The sequence below is a fragment of the Chiroxiphia lanceolata genome, chromosome 9 (assembly GCF_009829145.1).
Source record: "Chiroxiphia lanceolata isolate bChiLan1 chromosome 9, bChiLan1.pri, whole genome shotgun sequence".
In the NCBI taxonomy this organism is placed as follows: domain Eukaryota; kingdom Metazoa; phylum Chordata; class Aves; order Passeriformes; family Pipridae; genus Chiroxiphia; species Chiroxiphia lanceolata.
In genome coordinates, this window is record NC_045645.1 from 3,172,911 (window position 1) to 3,188,146 (window position 15,236).

The 15,236-nt window shown below is 58.2% G+C and overlaps 2 protein-coding genes across 4 annotated transcripts; both read left to right on the forward strand.

Moving 5' to 3' along the window:
* Positions 1-1,219: 1,219 nt before the first annotated feature.
* MPL (MPL proto-oncogene, thrombopoietin receptor) lies at positions 1,220-7,017 on the forward strand. Its single transcript, XM_032696647.1, has 12 exons — positions 1,220-1,481; positions 3,603-3,735; positions 4,083-4,258; positions 4,481-4,746; positions 4,823-4,979; positions 5,146-5,275; positions 5,554-5,726; positions 5,840-5,982; positions 6,111-6,270; positions 6,436-6,523; positions 6,644-6,731; positions 6,814-7,017. Exons 1-12 carry the CDS (start codon positions 1,379-1,381, stop codon positions 7,015-7,017), a joined length of 1,821 nt encoding a protein of 606 aa, XP_032552538.1. The 5' UTR covers positions 1,220-1,378.
* A 171-nt stretch (positions 7,018-7,188) lies between these two features.
* Positions 7,189-12,553, forward strand: CDC20 (cell division cycle 20). 3 transcript variants are annotated; one of them, XM_032697037.1, is made up of 11 exons: positions 7,189-7,301; positions 7,709-7,905; positions 8,425-8,570; positions 9,195-9,291; positions 9,796-9,924; positions 10,275-10,471; positions 10,799-10,893; positions 11,245-11,476; positions 11,585-11,710; positions 11,881-11,998; positions 12,291-12,553. In XM_032697037.1, the coding sequence occupies exons 1-11, from the start codon at positions 7,255-7,257 to the stop codon at positions 12,467-12,469; spliced, it is 1,563 nt and encodes a 520-aa protein (XP_032552928.1). In that variant the 5' UTR covers positions 7,189-7,254; the 3' UTR covers positions 12,470-12,553. The 3 variants fall into 3 exon arrangements, with proteins under 3 accessions (XP_032552928.1, XP_032552930.1, XP_032552929.1); XM_032697039.1 differs by having other exon boundaries at positions 7,234-7,347; XM_032697038.1 differs by lacking the exon at positions 7,189-7,301 and adding an exon at positions 7,337-7,355.
* Positions 12,554-15,236: the final 2,683 nt, after the last annotated feature.

Sequence of the window (15,236 nt, forward strand, 5' to 3'; positions counted from 1 at the left end):
GCACTGACCCTCCTGCGGGAGCGCCTGTCCTGGGCTGTGCTCCCTCAGCTGCACTGCTGCTGTTTGTTACACTGACACTGGGTGGGCTTCACCTGTCTTGGCTTCAGCTTGCTCAGCCCTGGGCACGACATCCAGCTGCTCGACTATCCATCTTCTGCAGTCCCATGAGAAGCAAGAGTGGCTCCTGCAGAGCCCGGTAACCCAGCCAGAGGCAGGAGCATTTGCACTTGCCCTTCTGGGCAAGTCTTTTATCCCCAGAAGGTCTTTGAATCCTGTCAACACCATTCTGATTTTCCATTCTGGCCTCCAGTGCTCTTTGGTGTTAACTGCAACTGTTAGTGAACAGCCTCTCTGCCCCACACCTGAGGTCCCCAGTGAACCAGTGATGGGGACTGGCCCTCACAGACAGCCTGACATGTGCCACTGCCCCTGCACCTCCTCTGCTCCCAGCTGGCAATGGTGTCTGAGGCAGTGTCATTAGTCCTGCTCGCATCAAGGCCTTTCTCCTTTTTGCCTCCTTGATGGCACAGCCCAGTAGCCAAATAGAAAAGGAAGTGGGGCTGATTTGACAAAATTTGGCTGTGGCAGATTGGTGCCGGCTGCTCAGTGCCTGCAGTGCTGTCCCCAGCTGCTGGGCAAGGAGAAGCCAACTCGGCCTTGGCATGGTGAGGACACACGTATAAGTGGTTTCTTGTGCCCTGGCTGGTGCCCCCCAGGCTGTGCCACTGTGCTGTGCCCTGGTTGGGTGGGAGACCCTCTGGTCACCCGTGCCAGGCAGCAGTGGTGGATTGGCACGAGGCTGAGCGTGACTATGGGACCCCCCCCATGGTGGCCCTGCTCCTGCACCAGCACCACCAGCAACTGTGCGGGCTCTGCCCAGTGCCCCTCGTGCCTGCAGCTCTCTTCTCGGCACAGCCACGGGGTCGGGGGCAGAGTAGACCCAGGGCACACCACATTCCAGGTGGCACAGGACAGGATGGAGCCAGAGCAGTGTCCGACATCCCATGCTCCCACATGGCAGCAGCCCCTGACAGCCTGCCCTGCCCCACGCTGGGGCCTCCCTGGTTTCTCTGGGGTTGTTTTTCTTCCTACCCCAGCCCCCCGGCGTGCCAGTAGCCACAAGGGCAGGACATGCCGCCTATCTGATAGGAGCAGTCTCCCTTGGCACTGCGGCTGGCGGCAGAGGGGCTGCGGCGTGGTGGTTTCGGGCACAGGGAAGTGCTGGCGATGAGGTGGGGGGAGCCCCCAGCCAGGCTTCCTGAGCTGCACAACCACCACTTCCCAGATAAAAAGTATCGCCCGGAGGAGCCACAGCAGCTCCCAGGGCGCTGGGAAGGGCCGAGTACTGCACGTGTGGCCCCGGCACGGGGGTTGCAGGATGGCAACCTGCCTGTGCTGGGGCTGGCTGCTCTCGCTGATCCCGGCCATCCTGCTCAGCCTCCGCAGCCCACCGCCAGCCCCCGAGCCAGTCTCATCCCAAGGTAGGTCCTTGGGGATATTTCCTCCCCTAAAGGATGGGCCAGAGAAGAGCTGGCATGTCAGGTGTGGGCAGTGAGCACCTCACAGCAGCCAAAATCTGCAGGATTGGGAAGGGGCATCCCAGGAGGGTCTGCAGGGGGTGTTCGGGGTGGGCAGTGGAGTGCCCTTCTCACCTGTGGGACACCCTGAGGTGCTCAGAGTAAAGGAACATCCCTGCTCTCTGCAAGCAGGACCTGGTAGCCCCAGGGCCTCTTGAGGATGTCAGGCTGGTGCTCCCAGTCCCACACAGTTAGCAGAGGGCCTCCCTGCTCCTCAAAAGTTCTTGTAATTATGATACGATGAGGGTTTGAGCAAAATTCGAGTTAACATCTCTCGGCTCAGCTCTGCACCACAAGTAATGCAGTGGCACTGCCAGGCTAATCCCAGTGCTCCTGCACCAGCCTTGCCATGATCTTGCCCTGCCAAGCATCCTCAACCTGGCTCCAGTCTGGCTCACTGCACCTGGCAGAGCCACTTCACGACTTTGTCACATTTCAGGGCTGCTCACACTTTCTCTGAGCCCCTCTTTAGCCCCTTTAACACTTTCTGTAACACCATTAAGAAGCATTAACCAAACAAAGTCCTGTTAATCTCCAGCTCATCTCTCCAGACTCACCCTGGGTGTCTGGCCAGGGTGGCCTTCAGAGCACATTTACAGTCACCCCCATATGGACAGTGGGAGGAGGGTCACGGTTGGGCTCATCCTCTCTGCCCACAGCCTCGGTGACATCCCCGTGCCCTGAGCCCGAGTTTGGCAGCAGTGCCCGAGCACACCTGGCGTGGGCTGCAGAGCTGGGTGGCCACTATTCCTAAGACATGGCCTGTGTGCAGCAAGGATGCTCTGGTAGCCCACAGGACCAATGCCATGGGTCCCTGTGTCACTGAGCTGCTGAGACCTGGCCACCTTATCCTCTGGTGCTCAGAGCTGGGGGGGGGGGATCATGGAGCCAGCATGAGGCCTGGGGTGGGAAATGGGGGGCAAAAAGGGAAGAACAGGTGGGGGGGCTGTGGGGTAGATGGGACAATGGGCGGGGGGAGGAAGGCAACACAAGGCTGGGAAATGAGGAACAAGGCTGGGGGGGTCAGGGCAAGAGCAGAGACAGGAAGAGCAGAAGGACACCAAGAAGGTGGCAGGGACATTTGGGGACTGTCACTTATTCTTGGCCCAGAGTGGACTCAACTGGCAGTGTAGAGGGTGCACAGCAGAGTGTGGATGCACTCAGCACAGGGAGCAGAGCCAGGTACTGGCAGGGGGCTTGTTGGGTCCCATAGCTGGGGACAGCCTCTGAGGAAGGTCAGGAGGAAGACAAGGAGGAAGAGGGCTGGACAGGTCTCAGGACAGAGGCAGTGGGGGAGAAAGGAGTGCTGGAGCAGTTCTGGGGGCAGCGAGACCACCCCTGTGCATTCCACATCTGCATCTTGGGGCTGTCCTCTTTTCCATGATAACAGGGTCAGGGGCCCATAGGCCAGCAAAGCCACCAGTGTCTGGGACAGAAATCCTGTAGGATGTGATGCTCCAGTTCATCCACGCAACTACAGGGAGGGCGGCTTGCTGAGGGGGGCAGAGAAACCCACAGCCCCCTGCAGTCCCTGGGTCAGGGTTTGGGCATCCCCCCTTGCTCAGGACCACATGCCCCCATGCCAGCCCCGAGGCCCTTTCCCTCTCCCTGGGGTGCTGCTCCTCCTTATCTCACTTCCGTGCACCTTCCGGCATGAGCAGGGCAGGGGTGCTTCCCCCTGATCGCTGGGCCCTGAGCCCCCCTCCGACCGCAGGGCTATTTCGGGATGTTTGTTTCTCCTGAAGGACCCCCTGTACTGAGGAGGGGGGAGCGGTGGGGGGGGTGAGGAGTCCTGCCACAGCCAGGACCCCAGGGCCGGCCAGCAGCCAGCATGTGTGCCACATCCCTCCCCGCCGTGCCAAGCTGGCAGAGGCACCTGTGCCGCGGCCATGCCCAGGCTGCCCCGGGTGCCTACACAGCCTGGCCTCAGGGGTGAGCTGGCCAGCAGGCATGGGGCAGGAGGACGCAGGTGGGATGGGGATGAGTTTGTGCCCAGGGGCTTCTTCATGCCCACACTCCTCCCAGACGCTGCACTGCTGGCAGGGGTGTCCGAGGACATCCTCTGTTTCTCCCGCTCCTTCGAGGACCTCACCTGCTTCTGGAACGAGGAGGAGGAGGCAACAAGTGGAATGTGCCACTTCTACTACTGGTATAGCAGGTAGGAGGTGGTGGGGACACAGCCCGGCCTGCCCTTTGCCTGCACAGAGAGCAGCAGGGTCAGGGTGCCACAGCAATCTGTGCCATCCCAGTGGGCTCCCAGCTGCAAGCAGAGATGGTGGAGAGCCCACAGAAGCTACACAGCAGCCACTGCACACCCTGCAGCAGGGCTGGGACATTGGCTGTCCCTCAGTGCCATGGGGATGGTGTCCTGCAGTGGGTGGTGGCACAGGAAAGGAGCTGGTGACACTGAGGTCTCGGTGCTGTGCCCCACATCCCCTTTCCTCCAGATTGGCCCGAGGCAGGAGGCATATGAGGTGCTGCAAGACACCGCTCTCCATTCCTCAGGGATATGCCCACAGCATGCGTGGTCTCCACGTGGTACCGAGGGGCTGGCGGGAAGCGGCACGTCTGTGTCTTCCCCAGCCAGGACGTGCGGCTCTTCACCCAGCTCCACCTCCACGTCCTGGATGCCACCACAAACCAGACAAAGTACCGGCGGGAGCTCAGCGTGGACGCGGTGGGTGAGTCCCTCTTACTGGGTAATACCCTGTGACACCAGGACAGTCCCCAGACCTGGGTGCCCTGACCTTCTGCTCACCACAGGGGCTGACAACACCCTGTGTCCTGCATGCCGGGCACAGAGACAGCCTTGGAGGGACCTCCAACTGTCCCCCGGCAGGACCAGGGGTTGCCCAGGCAGGGACTGCAGCAGGAGGGCAAACACGCTGGCATGTTCCTTGCAGGTCTCATCGCCCCTCCAGTGAACATCACAGCCCGCTGGGCTGGGGCTGCAGGGCAGCTCTGCGTGTCATGGCAGCCACCGCTCGCCGACTACCCAAACTTCTTCCTCTACGAGGTGCAGTGCTGCCCTGCCAGCTCCCCAGGGATGCCCTGCAGCACCACATGGAACCCCAGTGGGGAGCACCCTGGGGACCCCTCCATCCAGTCAACCATCAGCACCCAAACACCTAGGGCTGGGGCAGCCACAGCCTCCCTGGGAGTGGGGCAGGTACACAGACAGGCCAGGGATGGGCAGGGGGATTTGGGGGCTGCAGCTGCTCCTCAGCCCAGCCCCTCTCCTGCAGGGGCTGGTCCAGGCCAACACCTGGGTGGTGCTCCGGGACCTGCAGCCAGGGCTGAGGTACCACATCCAGGTGCGCAGCAAGCCCGACGGCACCTCCATGGATGGCGTCTGGGGGCCCTGGTCGCAGGCAGTGGCTGCGGAGACACCCCGCTCCTCCGGTGAGCAGCCACCCCCTCTGCTGGCGTGCTGGCAGGAACAGCGGGGAGGCACCCACGCCTGGGGCTGCAAGGGGTGGGGGGCCTGGGGTAGGCGAGGTGCAGCACCCAAGTTTTGGGGGGCCAAGGGGAAGCAGCCCCCTCCCTGCCCTGGCTCTCACCTGCCCAGGAGACATCGGGCTGTGCTGCAGCACCCCTGACCTGCAGAATGTGCGCTGCGAGTGGACCTGGGACCCCGCAGAGCCCCGCAGCTCCCACCAGCTCTTCTACCGGCCACCTCCAAGCGGGGCTGGCACAAGGTAAAGGGCATGGTGGGCATGTGGCACTCAGGCAGGCATATCCCAGGCATCACCAGTCCTGCTGTGTCCCATCATCCCACACTGTGCCACCTGCCCATGCCCTGCTCTGCCCTGCCCTACCACCATCAACCTCGTACCTCTCCACCACCTTTCCTGGACACACTGCACCTCTGACTACAGGCAGCAGTAGCTCTCCTAGGCAAGTGCAGGAGGAGCAAGGCTGCACTGGCTGTGGGGATGCCACGGTGGGACTGACTGGCTCCCCACTCCTCACACAGGGAAGCTGCATGGCAGCAGTGCGAGGAAGTGAGCATGGGGGCACAGGGCACCCACACCTGCACCTTCCAGCCCAGGGCTGGCAGTGCCATCTCTGTCCTGGTGAACATCACCCAGGCCCAGATGCTGCCCACGCTCAGCTTCTTCAAGGAGCCCTTCTGGCTGCACCAGGCTGGTGAGTCCCAGTGCCACCATGGCCACTGCCCTTGCCCATGCCCAGCTCAGGGGACACAGCATCCCATGTCCCATTCCATGGCAGCAACACATCCCCATCCCCAACACCAACAGTGCTCACAGACGCCCCGCAGCTCGTGCAGGCGACAGCATTGCAGGGCCGTCTGAGCCTGCAGTGGCTCCCGCCCCTGGAGGTGCTGGCAGAGCAGTTGGACTACCAGATCCGCTACGCCGTGGAGAACAGCCATGACTGGAAGGTAAGGCCTGGCCAGGGCACCCCGAGCAGCCCTGCCCACCTCCGCTGCCAACACACGGCCTGCACAGGGTCAGGCAGGATGGCCCCACACCCCTTTGGCCGTCCCACAGCAGCCGTGCTTCCCTGTAGGTCCTGCAGGTTCCACGGGCAGCCAGGAAAGAAGTCCTGGACCTCCGGCCAGGCAGCCGCTACCAGGCCCAGGTGCGGGCCCAGCCCGGCGGGCCGTGGTACCGGGGCAGCTGGAGCGCCTGGTCCGAGCCTGTTGTGGTTGATGCCATGGCCGATGCGGGTAAGGGACAGGGCAGGGGTGAGGACTGCAGCCAGAGGAGACCCACGGGGCAGGAGATGGACATGGGAATGGGGGGCACCGGGCAGAGGGTGACAGGGCTGCGAAGGGCTCAGAGGTGGTGACTCTGGGAAGGGCTACAGCCCCAGCGTTCCTCCCCCGATACAGGCTGGATCATCCCCAGCGTTACGGTGGCGCCGCTGCTCTTCACAGCGGTGCTCCTGGGGCTGCGGTGCACCTTCCCCTCCCTCTACAGGTAAGGGCTGTGCCGGGGGCAGGCGGGGGGGTCCAGCACCAGGCCTGGGCACCCTGCACGGGGGCATCAGGGCACCCCAAGATTGGGGTTTGCCTTCGATGTCCCTTTCCCCGTACCCAGCAACGTGAAGCAGAAACTCTGGCCGCCCGTCCCTGACCTGCACCGTGCCCTGGGCAGCTTCCTCCAGGAGAGCAGCAAGCACGGCCAGGTGAGGGGCTGAGGCCCCTGGGGGCAGCTCGAAGGGCAGCTGGAAGGGCAGCCCCTACCGCCCCCGCTCCGTGTCCCCCCAGGCCAGCGCCTTCGAGAAGCAGCCGCCGGAGGAGGCCGTGCTGCCCTGCCTGCTGGAGGTGCTGCCGGGCCCGCGGGGCGAGGCGGGCCCACCGCCGGAGCACGCTGGAGGCCGCCTGCCCAGCACCGACATCGCCAACCAGTCCTACCTGCTCATGAGCGGCTGGGAGCCGCGGGGGGCCGCGACTGCCCCCGCCCCGCCATAAAAGTGCGTCCCTACACAAACAACCCGCCTGCTGCTCCTTCGTCGCCCCGCCCCCAAGTCCGTTCGCCCCGCCCCCTGAGCACGATGGCCCCTCCACCGCTGTGCGGGATGGCCCCGCCCCCTGCACCCGCCCCCAACGGCTCAGCCAATGGCGTTGCGGCGCGCGGCCGTCGCTAGGCAGCGCGCGGCCGTTGGGTTTGAAGCGACCAACCGGGGCCGCGTCCGCGCGCGCTTTAAAATGCCGCGGCGCGGGCGGGGCCGGCGAAGGGTGACGGCGCAGCGGCGGTGAGGGAGCGGCCGGGCTGGGGAGCCTGTCCTGGGCATGGCTGTGGTGAAGTCGTCACTGAGAAACGGAGGGGAGAAGGGGGAGAATATCCGTTAGCAGAGAGAGCCCCGAGGAGTGGCTGGAAGGGCTAACGGGGGGATGGAAAGGGCTCCGAGCAGCGGCTGGAGGGGATAACGGGGGGATGGAAAGGGCCCCGAGCAGCGGCTGGAGGGGATAACGGGGGGATGGAAAGGGCCCCGAGCAGCGGCTGGAGGGGATAACGGGGGGATGGAAAGGGCCCCGAGCAGCGGCTGGAGGGGATAACGGGGGAATGGAAAGGGACCCGAGGAGCGGTCGGGGAGAGCCGCGGGGGTTGTCCAGTGGTGGGGAGGGCCCGTCGGAGCGAGCTGACGCCGCCCGCCCGCAGGACCATGGCGCAGTTCCTGTTCGAGGCGGACCTGCAGGGGCTGCTCAAGCTGGACACGCCGATCCCGAACGCGCCGCCGGCGCGGTGGCAGCGCAAGGCCAAGGAGAGCGGCCCCGGGCCTAGCCCCCTCGGCGTGTCGCCCATGAAGCCGGCTAATCGCTCCCACAGCTCCAGCAAGACGCCGTCCAAGACACCCGGTGAGTGGCGGCAGAGGCAAGGTGGGCGAGTCCGGGCTGCTTGCCTGTAGCCACGAGGCTGTGGGCTGTGCCAGGTACCCTCGGCGGCCGGCGGGTCAGCAGGGGCCCGGCTTCTGGCAGGTCACTCTACCTCCTCCCCAGCTGAGCTCCAGGGCTGGATGAACTGCTGATCCCTCCGCTGAGCCTTGCTGGCACAGCTGTATGTTGGGACAAGTGTAGGCAGGACTGTCTGCTGACAGCTTTCCGTGGTGTACCTGGTTTTGTATCCTCCCCTTATATATGATCTCTGGAACTGTTGCACTAGACCCAAGTTGTCTCCTGGTAGTCCCTAACTGGAGCTTGGGGGCAGGGGGGGAAAGATCAGTTAGTTGTGGCTGGATGGCACGAGGTCTGAGAGTCATGTTGGTCTAGAACTTGAATGGTAGGTGTGATGTGGAAGAGTGCTGGGTTTGCTCTCGTGAAAACTCTAATACAGGCTGTTAAATAGCTGTAAGACAATATTTATGTATGTAAATACAGGGAAATCTGGATCCAAAATTCAGAGCACACCAACAAGGGCTGGGGGGGATCGCTACATTCCCAACCGCAGCACTATGCAGATGGATATGGCAAGTTTCCTCCTAACCAAAGAGAATGACCCTGCTGAGGAATCTCCTACCAAGAAGGTGAGCATGTTGCTAAGGCACAGTTACTTCAACAAGCACTTCCAAACACTTAATCCTTCCTGCCCATTTACAGAAAAGTATATTGTAGTTTCTATGCAGTGGGCATGTGTGGCTGACAACTTCAAGCTCTGGGCTTCAGGAGCCTGGCATACAAGGGAAGCTGTAGAGCCTGTCACTTACTCTAGCCTATGCTGCCTCTGGTAGCAAAATTCAGCTTTTGGCTAACGAGGCTTTCAAATATAGCAGGCTACAAAAACACAAAGCTGTGGCCCTATGCACAGTAAAACTGCTGGTGGTAGCTATTCTAGGACAATGTCTACATGGGGTGCAATTCTGGAATGTTTTACACTGTGTTTCTGAAATCTGTTTATGAAGCATTTGGTCCCTTGTGGCTGTGGCTTTTCCCACTGGCAGTGTCACTGAATTTGCCACTGTATGAAAATGTGAGCAGGACAATGTGCCAACATCTGAGGGAAAACTACTTTGACCTGCCTATGGCTGACTCTTGCAGCACTGTTTGTACACCTCCTGATTCTGGGAGAAGGGGGCTTAGGTATATGTTTTAACTGCACTGTGGGCTTTGTGTTTCAAATGCGTCGCACTGAGAGTGGTTTGTCCCTGTAGGAGCAACAGAAAGCCTGGGCAGTGAATCTGAATGGCTTTGATGTAGAAGAGGCAAAGATCCTCCGCCTCAGTGGAAAGCCACAGTATGCTCCGGAAGGTATGACACAGAGTTCATGAGTCGAATCAGCTGGGGAGATCTGGTCAGGGGTCCTGTGTGGTCACAGGAGAGACTATCTGGCTTCTGAGACCTCCTATGCACACTGGAGTCTCCCTTCTTAGGGTTTCTGAGGTTGAGGGATAGCACAGCAGTTATAGTGAATTTATTTAGGAAAGCTGAAATGACTGCCAGTTGTACTGGAGGCGACAAACCTTCCTGAACTCTGCAAGAGCTTCAAGCTCTCTGCTGTGCACTTTCTAGTTGAACTGTATCTAAACATAATGGGATACAAAAAAAACAAGTGTTTCTGTGACTGAAGAAAGTGTAGCTCACCCTGGTTCAGCAGTTCATACTGCCAGAGGTGCTTAGCACACTGCACTCTCTTGAGCGTCTCTCTTCTCTCAGGACTTCATTTTCACTGGAAGGGATTCCTAGTTGGATGAGCAGCACTAGGTTGGAAGGAAACAGTAACTCAGGTCAACAAATCTGTTCCTCTGCACACAGGCTATCAAAATAACCTGAAAGTGCTCTACAGTCAGAAAATGACACCTGGATCCAGCAGGAAGAACAGCAGATACGTTCCCTCAATGCCAGACCGGATCCTGGATGCACCGGAGATCCGCAACGACTACTGTAAGGAGGATGCAGTGTTGAGTGCTGGGCATCAAGAACATTCTGCACTGGAGAGCAGTTCCTAGGACAGTGTAACTGGGCTGTTTGAATTACTTTATGCACCCAGGCTAGCACAGACCACTTCTGGAGTGTCCCTGTGTAGCCTTCTAGGAATGGTGGTCCAGAGTGCTGTGTAGGTGACTTGGGTCAGGGTTACCTGACCTGACTAGCTGCCCATTACTTCTATGTGTGTGTATGCACATGTGTACACACACATCTGGTGCAGGTGGAAGACCTGGCATCAGCACTGGTGAAGGGCAGGGCTCTCCAGGTAAGCATGGTGTGACCTGTGTTGCTCTTCCAAATTGTAGATCTGAATCTCATTGACTGGAGCTCCCGGAACTTCCTGGCAGTGGCTCTGGACAACTCTGTTTATCTGTGGAATGATGTCTCTGGGGAGATTATCCAGCTGCTGCAGATAGAGCATCCAGATGTTTATGTTTCCTCTTTGTCATGGATCAAAGAAGGAAACTACCTTGCTGTTGGCACAAGTAATGCTGAGGTCCAGGTGAGTGCAGCAGTAAAACCAAATGTGCTGTCTAAGGGTTGATGGAGCTGTGGGGCATGGGGACAAAGGCTTGGCTAGCACAGGAAGGATGCAATGCACCCAACTTTTCTTGCCTGGTATGGGGTGGAACTGTCCACAGCCAACTGCAGCATGCAAGGCAGAGTTTGGTTTGGGGGGTTTCTGATACCTGGTGTTATCTTCTGTACTATAGGCATGAGATACAATTTTCTCTGCTCCCATACTGAGAAGGCTGAATGCCAGTTTCCTAGGGCATAGCAATGGTGTTGGGGTTCATCCTCTGGAGAACTTACTGCTTTTCCTCTCTAGCTATGGGATGTTCAGCAGCAGAAGCGTCTCCGAAACATGACCAGCCATTGTGCCCGCGTGGGATCCCTCAGCTGGAACAGCTACATCCTCTCCAGGTAAAGCACTGGGTGGGTCAAGGACAGTGTCCAGTTATTGCAGATTCCTATCCCTAGATCTGTGAGTAGTGTGGGTTAAGGATGGCAGAGAGGAGTTTCTGTTCTAGCTTGGGCTTCTTACTCAGCCTGTTCTGTTGGGACTGTGCAGAGAAAGCCTCTCTTCTGTACTGCCCTTTGTGCTGAAGCTGTGAAGAGCTTGTGTGGCTGCTTCACTCACACCAACAGACCGGTGATGCTGGTAACACTGGATAAAATCCAGTGGCAGGTACAGCAGTCTTGCAACAACACAGAAATGAATTCGGGTGAAAATGTGTCAGCCTGAACCCTGCAAGCCTTTTCTTCTCCCCACAGTGGGGCACGGACTGGCCACATCCACCACCACGACGTCCGTGTGGCTGAGCATCACGTGGCCACGCTTGCTGGCCACACACAGGAGGTGTGTGGGCTCGAGTGGTCTCTAGATGGCCGCTACCTGGCCAGTGGTGGCAATGACAACCTGGTGAACGTCTGGCCATGCGCCCAGGGGGGCAGTGGAGACATCAGTCCTGTACAGACCTTCACGCAGCACCAGGGTGCTGTCAAGGTGAGCGTAGGCTGCCGTGGGCACACGGGTGTGTGCAAGGCGGACGTGCAGCACTGGCTGTGCCCAGGTTGCCTCCTGCATGTTGTAGAATGAACTCTTCTCTCCCAGGCTGTGGCATGGTGCCCGTGGCAGATGAACGTTCTGGCCACTGGAGGTGGGACTAGCGACAGACATATCCGCATCTGGAATGTGTGTTCTGGGGCCTGCCTCAGTTCTGTGGATGCCCATTCCCAGGTGAGACATGAATTATCAGCTTGGAGCAAACACCTTCTGGCAGCACACCTACACAGAGTTGCTGGCTCCTGAGGCCCAGAGGCATGGGAAAGGAGGGGACCACGCTCAGCTGTGGCTGGTGAGCATCAGCACAAGCAGCTTGTCTTACCTGTGTTACTGCCTCTTCTCAGGTCTGTTCTATCCTGTGGTCAACAAACTACAAGGAGTTCATTTCAGGCCATGGCTTTGCACAGAATCAGCTGGTTATATGGAAGTATCCATCGATGACTAAGATTGCAGAGCTGCAAGGTAGGCTGGGCCCTTTGCCTGGGGAAGGGGGGGCTGCCAGAGGCTGAAGGCAGATGCAGTCCTTGGTTTGAGCCTGCAGCATCACTGCTGCAGGACGGTATGCAAGGGCATGCTGTTGGAGTGAGGGATGCCCATGGGCTGTTGAAGAAACACTTTCTCCAAATGCATGCCTAGGGTCTGAATTGGTGCTGCCACAGCACAGTGGGGGGGATAGCTATGCAAGCTGGGGGGACTCAGGGGGGCACACAGGAGTAAATGTGCACAGGGTGACTGCCCAACTCCTCCTCCTCAGGTCATACTGCCAGAATCTTGAACCTGACTATGAGCCCTGATGGTACAACAGTGGCCTCAGCAGCTGCTGATGAAACACTGAGGCTCTGGCGCTGTTTTGAGATGGACCCCATAAAGAAGAAGGAGAAAGAGAAGGCAAACAGTGCCAAACCCAGCATTATTCACCAGAGCATCCGTTGAAAGCACAGGGTTGTTGTGGGGAGGGGGGTATTTGGTTTACATGCTGTACAGTATTTTAAATGTTAATAAAGTGCTTTAACTTGACTTTTTTATGGAATCGGATGGAAGAAGCTATGGATCCCAGAACCAAGTCCCTCCTCCCTGTGGTTTGGGATCTGGGCAAAGGGTGGAGCCCTTGTTCCTTAAGGCCTGCCTGATTACAGGCAGACAGAGCCTAGCACAGCCATAGAGCCCTAAGATAAGGATACTGTGCAATGGCTGTACTTCTCCATCTGTCCCAGCTAAGGTATGTATGTCACCTGCCCCATCTTGATGCTGACCACAAGCACAGCAGGGTTGAAAGCAAATAGCTCTGACTTGCCTCAGTGATCCACTGCTGAGCTGGCCCCTGCCTCAGGCAGGGCCCTCTGCCCAGCTCAAGCCTGCTTTGGTGCCAGCTGGGGTGGGGAAGAGCAAGGCTCAGTGAAAGCACGGTATGGCTGTGGCCCCAGCTTCTGTTGTGTCCTGTCTCATGACTCTGGATCTGCAGTGCTCACCTGCTCCAGAGCAGTCTTTGGCAGTCTGAGCTGTCATGTGCACACTAGTTTGTCTTGTTCTGCTACAGGCAGCCAACACTGCCTGCTTATGGTGCTGGAGTAGAATAGCTACTTCTGCAGTGGTTTAGTACTGAAGTTAAGAGCCAGTTAAAATTGGAAAAAAAAAAGGGGGAGGAGGGGGTGGAAACATACAGTAACAGCTGTAATCACCCCAAAGGCCAGAAAGGGGCTGGCAATGACATAAAGCCTGATGCAAAACAAAGGGTTAGTTTACATTGCCACAGCCAGCCTGGATGTCATGCGAGAGACTCACAAAGGACCACCAACTCTGTGCACAGCCCTTAGTCACGTATTCTTCCAGCAGCCCGATCTCTGTCCTCCCCTCCAGCTGAGGGGAAGCCCTGGTGCCAGGCTGGGGCTGGCATGCAGGGAAGCAGGCAGCAGGACTCAGCTAACATTTATCAGAGCTTGACTCCCCCGCACTTGGAAAAATGCATTTTATCCAGGCTGGGTTATGCTGGTGCAAGTTGCAGGGAACATATTTGAGCCTTTACCTGAGCAGGAGCCAGCACAGCCGTGCTGCTCTGCATGTTGGAGCCACAGTGTCTGAAGTTGTGGGGCTGCACCAGACCCATTAGGCCTGTCCTTCAGCTGCACCAGCACAGCCTGGGGCTGCTGGGGACACTGTGCAGCTGATTAGCACCTTGGCCTGTGCAAAGCAGCTCCACAAAGCCTGTGCCTCCCATCAGCCTGTGATTAGCTAAGGGTGGATTATTAACTGCTTTCACCTTCCCCTCAGCACAGTACCATGCTGTACCCGGCACCAGCTCTGTCTCCAGAGCTTTAAGCTAGCTGGAACCTTTGAAGGTGGGCACAGGCAGCACCAACTTGTGCCAAGGCCAGTGAGGGTGCACCTCACACTCACTACTGATATGGGGGGGGCACAGTCTCAAAAAACAGCCTGCAGCAGCTGAGCCCAGCACCTTCCCAGCAGGACTGCTGGTGCATCCCTGCTTGGCCACCTGAGGAAGGTCACAGGAGGTCCAAGGAAGATGCTCTCCTTGGCCTTCACACACAGATCCCAGGGCAGCAGCTGTGTCTAATGGGGAAGCAGGCAGGAACCCAGATGCAAGGTTGGGCTCCTCCCCAGAGCTGTGCTGCTGTTGTAGGAGCCCTGCCCCACACCCCTGCACTTTGGTGCTGGGAGTTAGCACAGACTTGCCCTGTAGCCCCACAGCTGATTAAGCCTTCCCACAGTTCTTGACCTGGAAGGAAGGCTTTATATACCTAAAAGCTGTTGCAATTTTTTCACTCCCATGTAAGAGCAGCTCAGCTTTCTCAGACAGGCAATACAGGCTCTTTCTCCTTAGCACATACCCTACTCCCAGAAGCTGTGCATTACACAGCCCTTGAAGGTCCTCTGAGCATTACTAGAGGGTAATGGTATTGCAATGTCTTTGGCCCCTACTGGTCCTACTGCCCTGGAGTGAGGAGGAGCAGAGGAAGGAGTTGGGCACTGATCCAGCAGGCCCAGTAAACACAGCCCTATAAGGTGTGAATTCAGTTCACAGCATGACAGCATATTAATTACCAAGTGCCATGGCCAGCCCACAGAAGAGCACAGCTAACTGGAACAATTGGAGGAAGGGAGAGCAGAGCACATGTAGGGAACAGCCCATTCTAAAATACTAAGCATAAGTAGTTTAAAGTATTGCTACTATTTTGGGCAGAAACAAAGACAGTCCTGTCTTTGCCAAGAGCCAACTGGAGGGGAGAAGGAGGCTTGACAGGAAAAGGTCCATCTCAGCTGGACCATCAACAACAGCTCCTGAAGTGGTGACTTCTGAGCACTGAACTAATGTTACACACCACTTCAGCATGGACCAGAACAAGCTTTCATGCAAGTCCTTGCTCACAGAGAAGCAGCAAAACTGGGAGAACACCACAGAGTGCAGCAACCAAATCCCAGTTTACGGCTTCATACGTACAAGGGCACTGAGGCCTGTAAAACAGGGTGATACCATGTGCAGTTCAGGCATATTAGTCACACCAGTTCAGGTCACTTGAAGATGCTTTCCTGCATTTCAGAGCATGGCCTTGAGCTGTACAGCAGCCCAGCTAAGATCAGCAGAGCTTCCTCTAACACCAAGCCCTGCTCCAGGGCTTTGGCTGGACATCCACTAAAGCCCTCCTACCCCACAGCCAAGCCCACAGTGAAACTCAGCATCTGG

Bases quoted from the DNA above. Each gene is read 5' to 3' on its own strand.
- CDC20 (XM_032697037.1), top strand. From the start codon at position 7,255: ATGCCGCGGCGCGGGCGGGGCCGGCGAAGGGTGACGGCGCAGCGGCG. The intron at 9,292-9,795 runs GTATGACACAGA...CTCTGCACACAG, and splicing joins GCCACAGTATGCTCCGGAAG to GCTATCAAAATAACCTGAAA. The intron at 11,477-11,584 runs GTGAGCGTAGGC...CTTCTCTCCCAG, and splicing joins AGCACCAGGGTGCTGTCAAG to GCTGTGGCATGGTGCCCGTG.
- MPL (XM_032696647.1), top strand. From the start codon at position 1,379: ATGGCAACCTGCCTGTGCTGGGGCTGGCTGCTCTCGCTGATCCCGGCC. The intron at 4,259-4,480 runs GTGAGTCCCTCT...TGTTCCTTGCAG, and splicing joins GCTCAGCGTGGACGCGGTGG to GTCTCATCGCCCCTCCAGTG. The intron at 6,732-6,813 runs GTGAGGGGCTGA...GTGTCCCCCCAG, and splicing joins AGAGCAGCAAGCACGGCCAG to GCCAGCGCCTTCGAGAAGCA.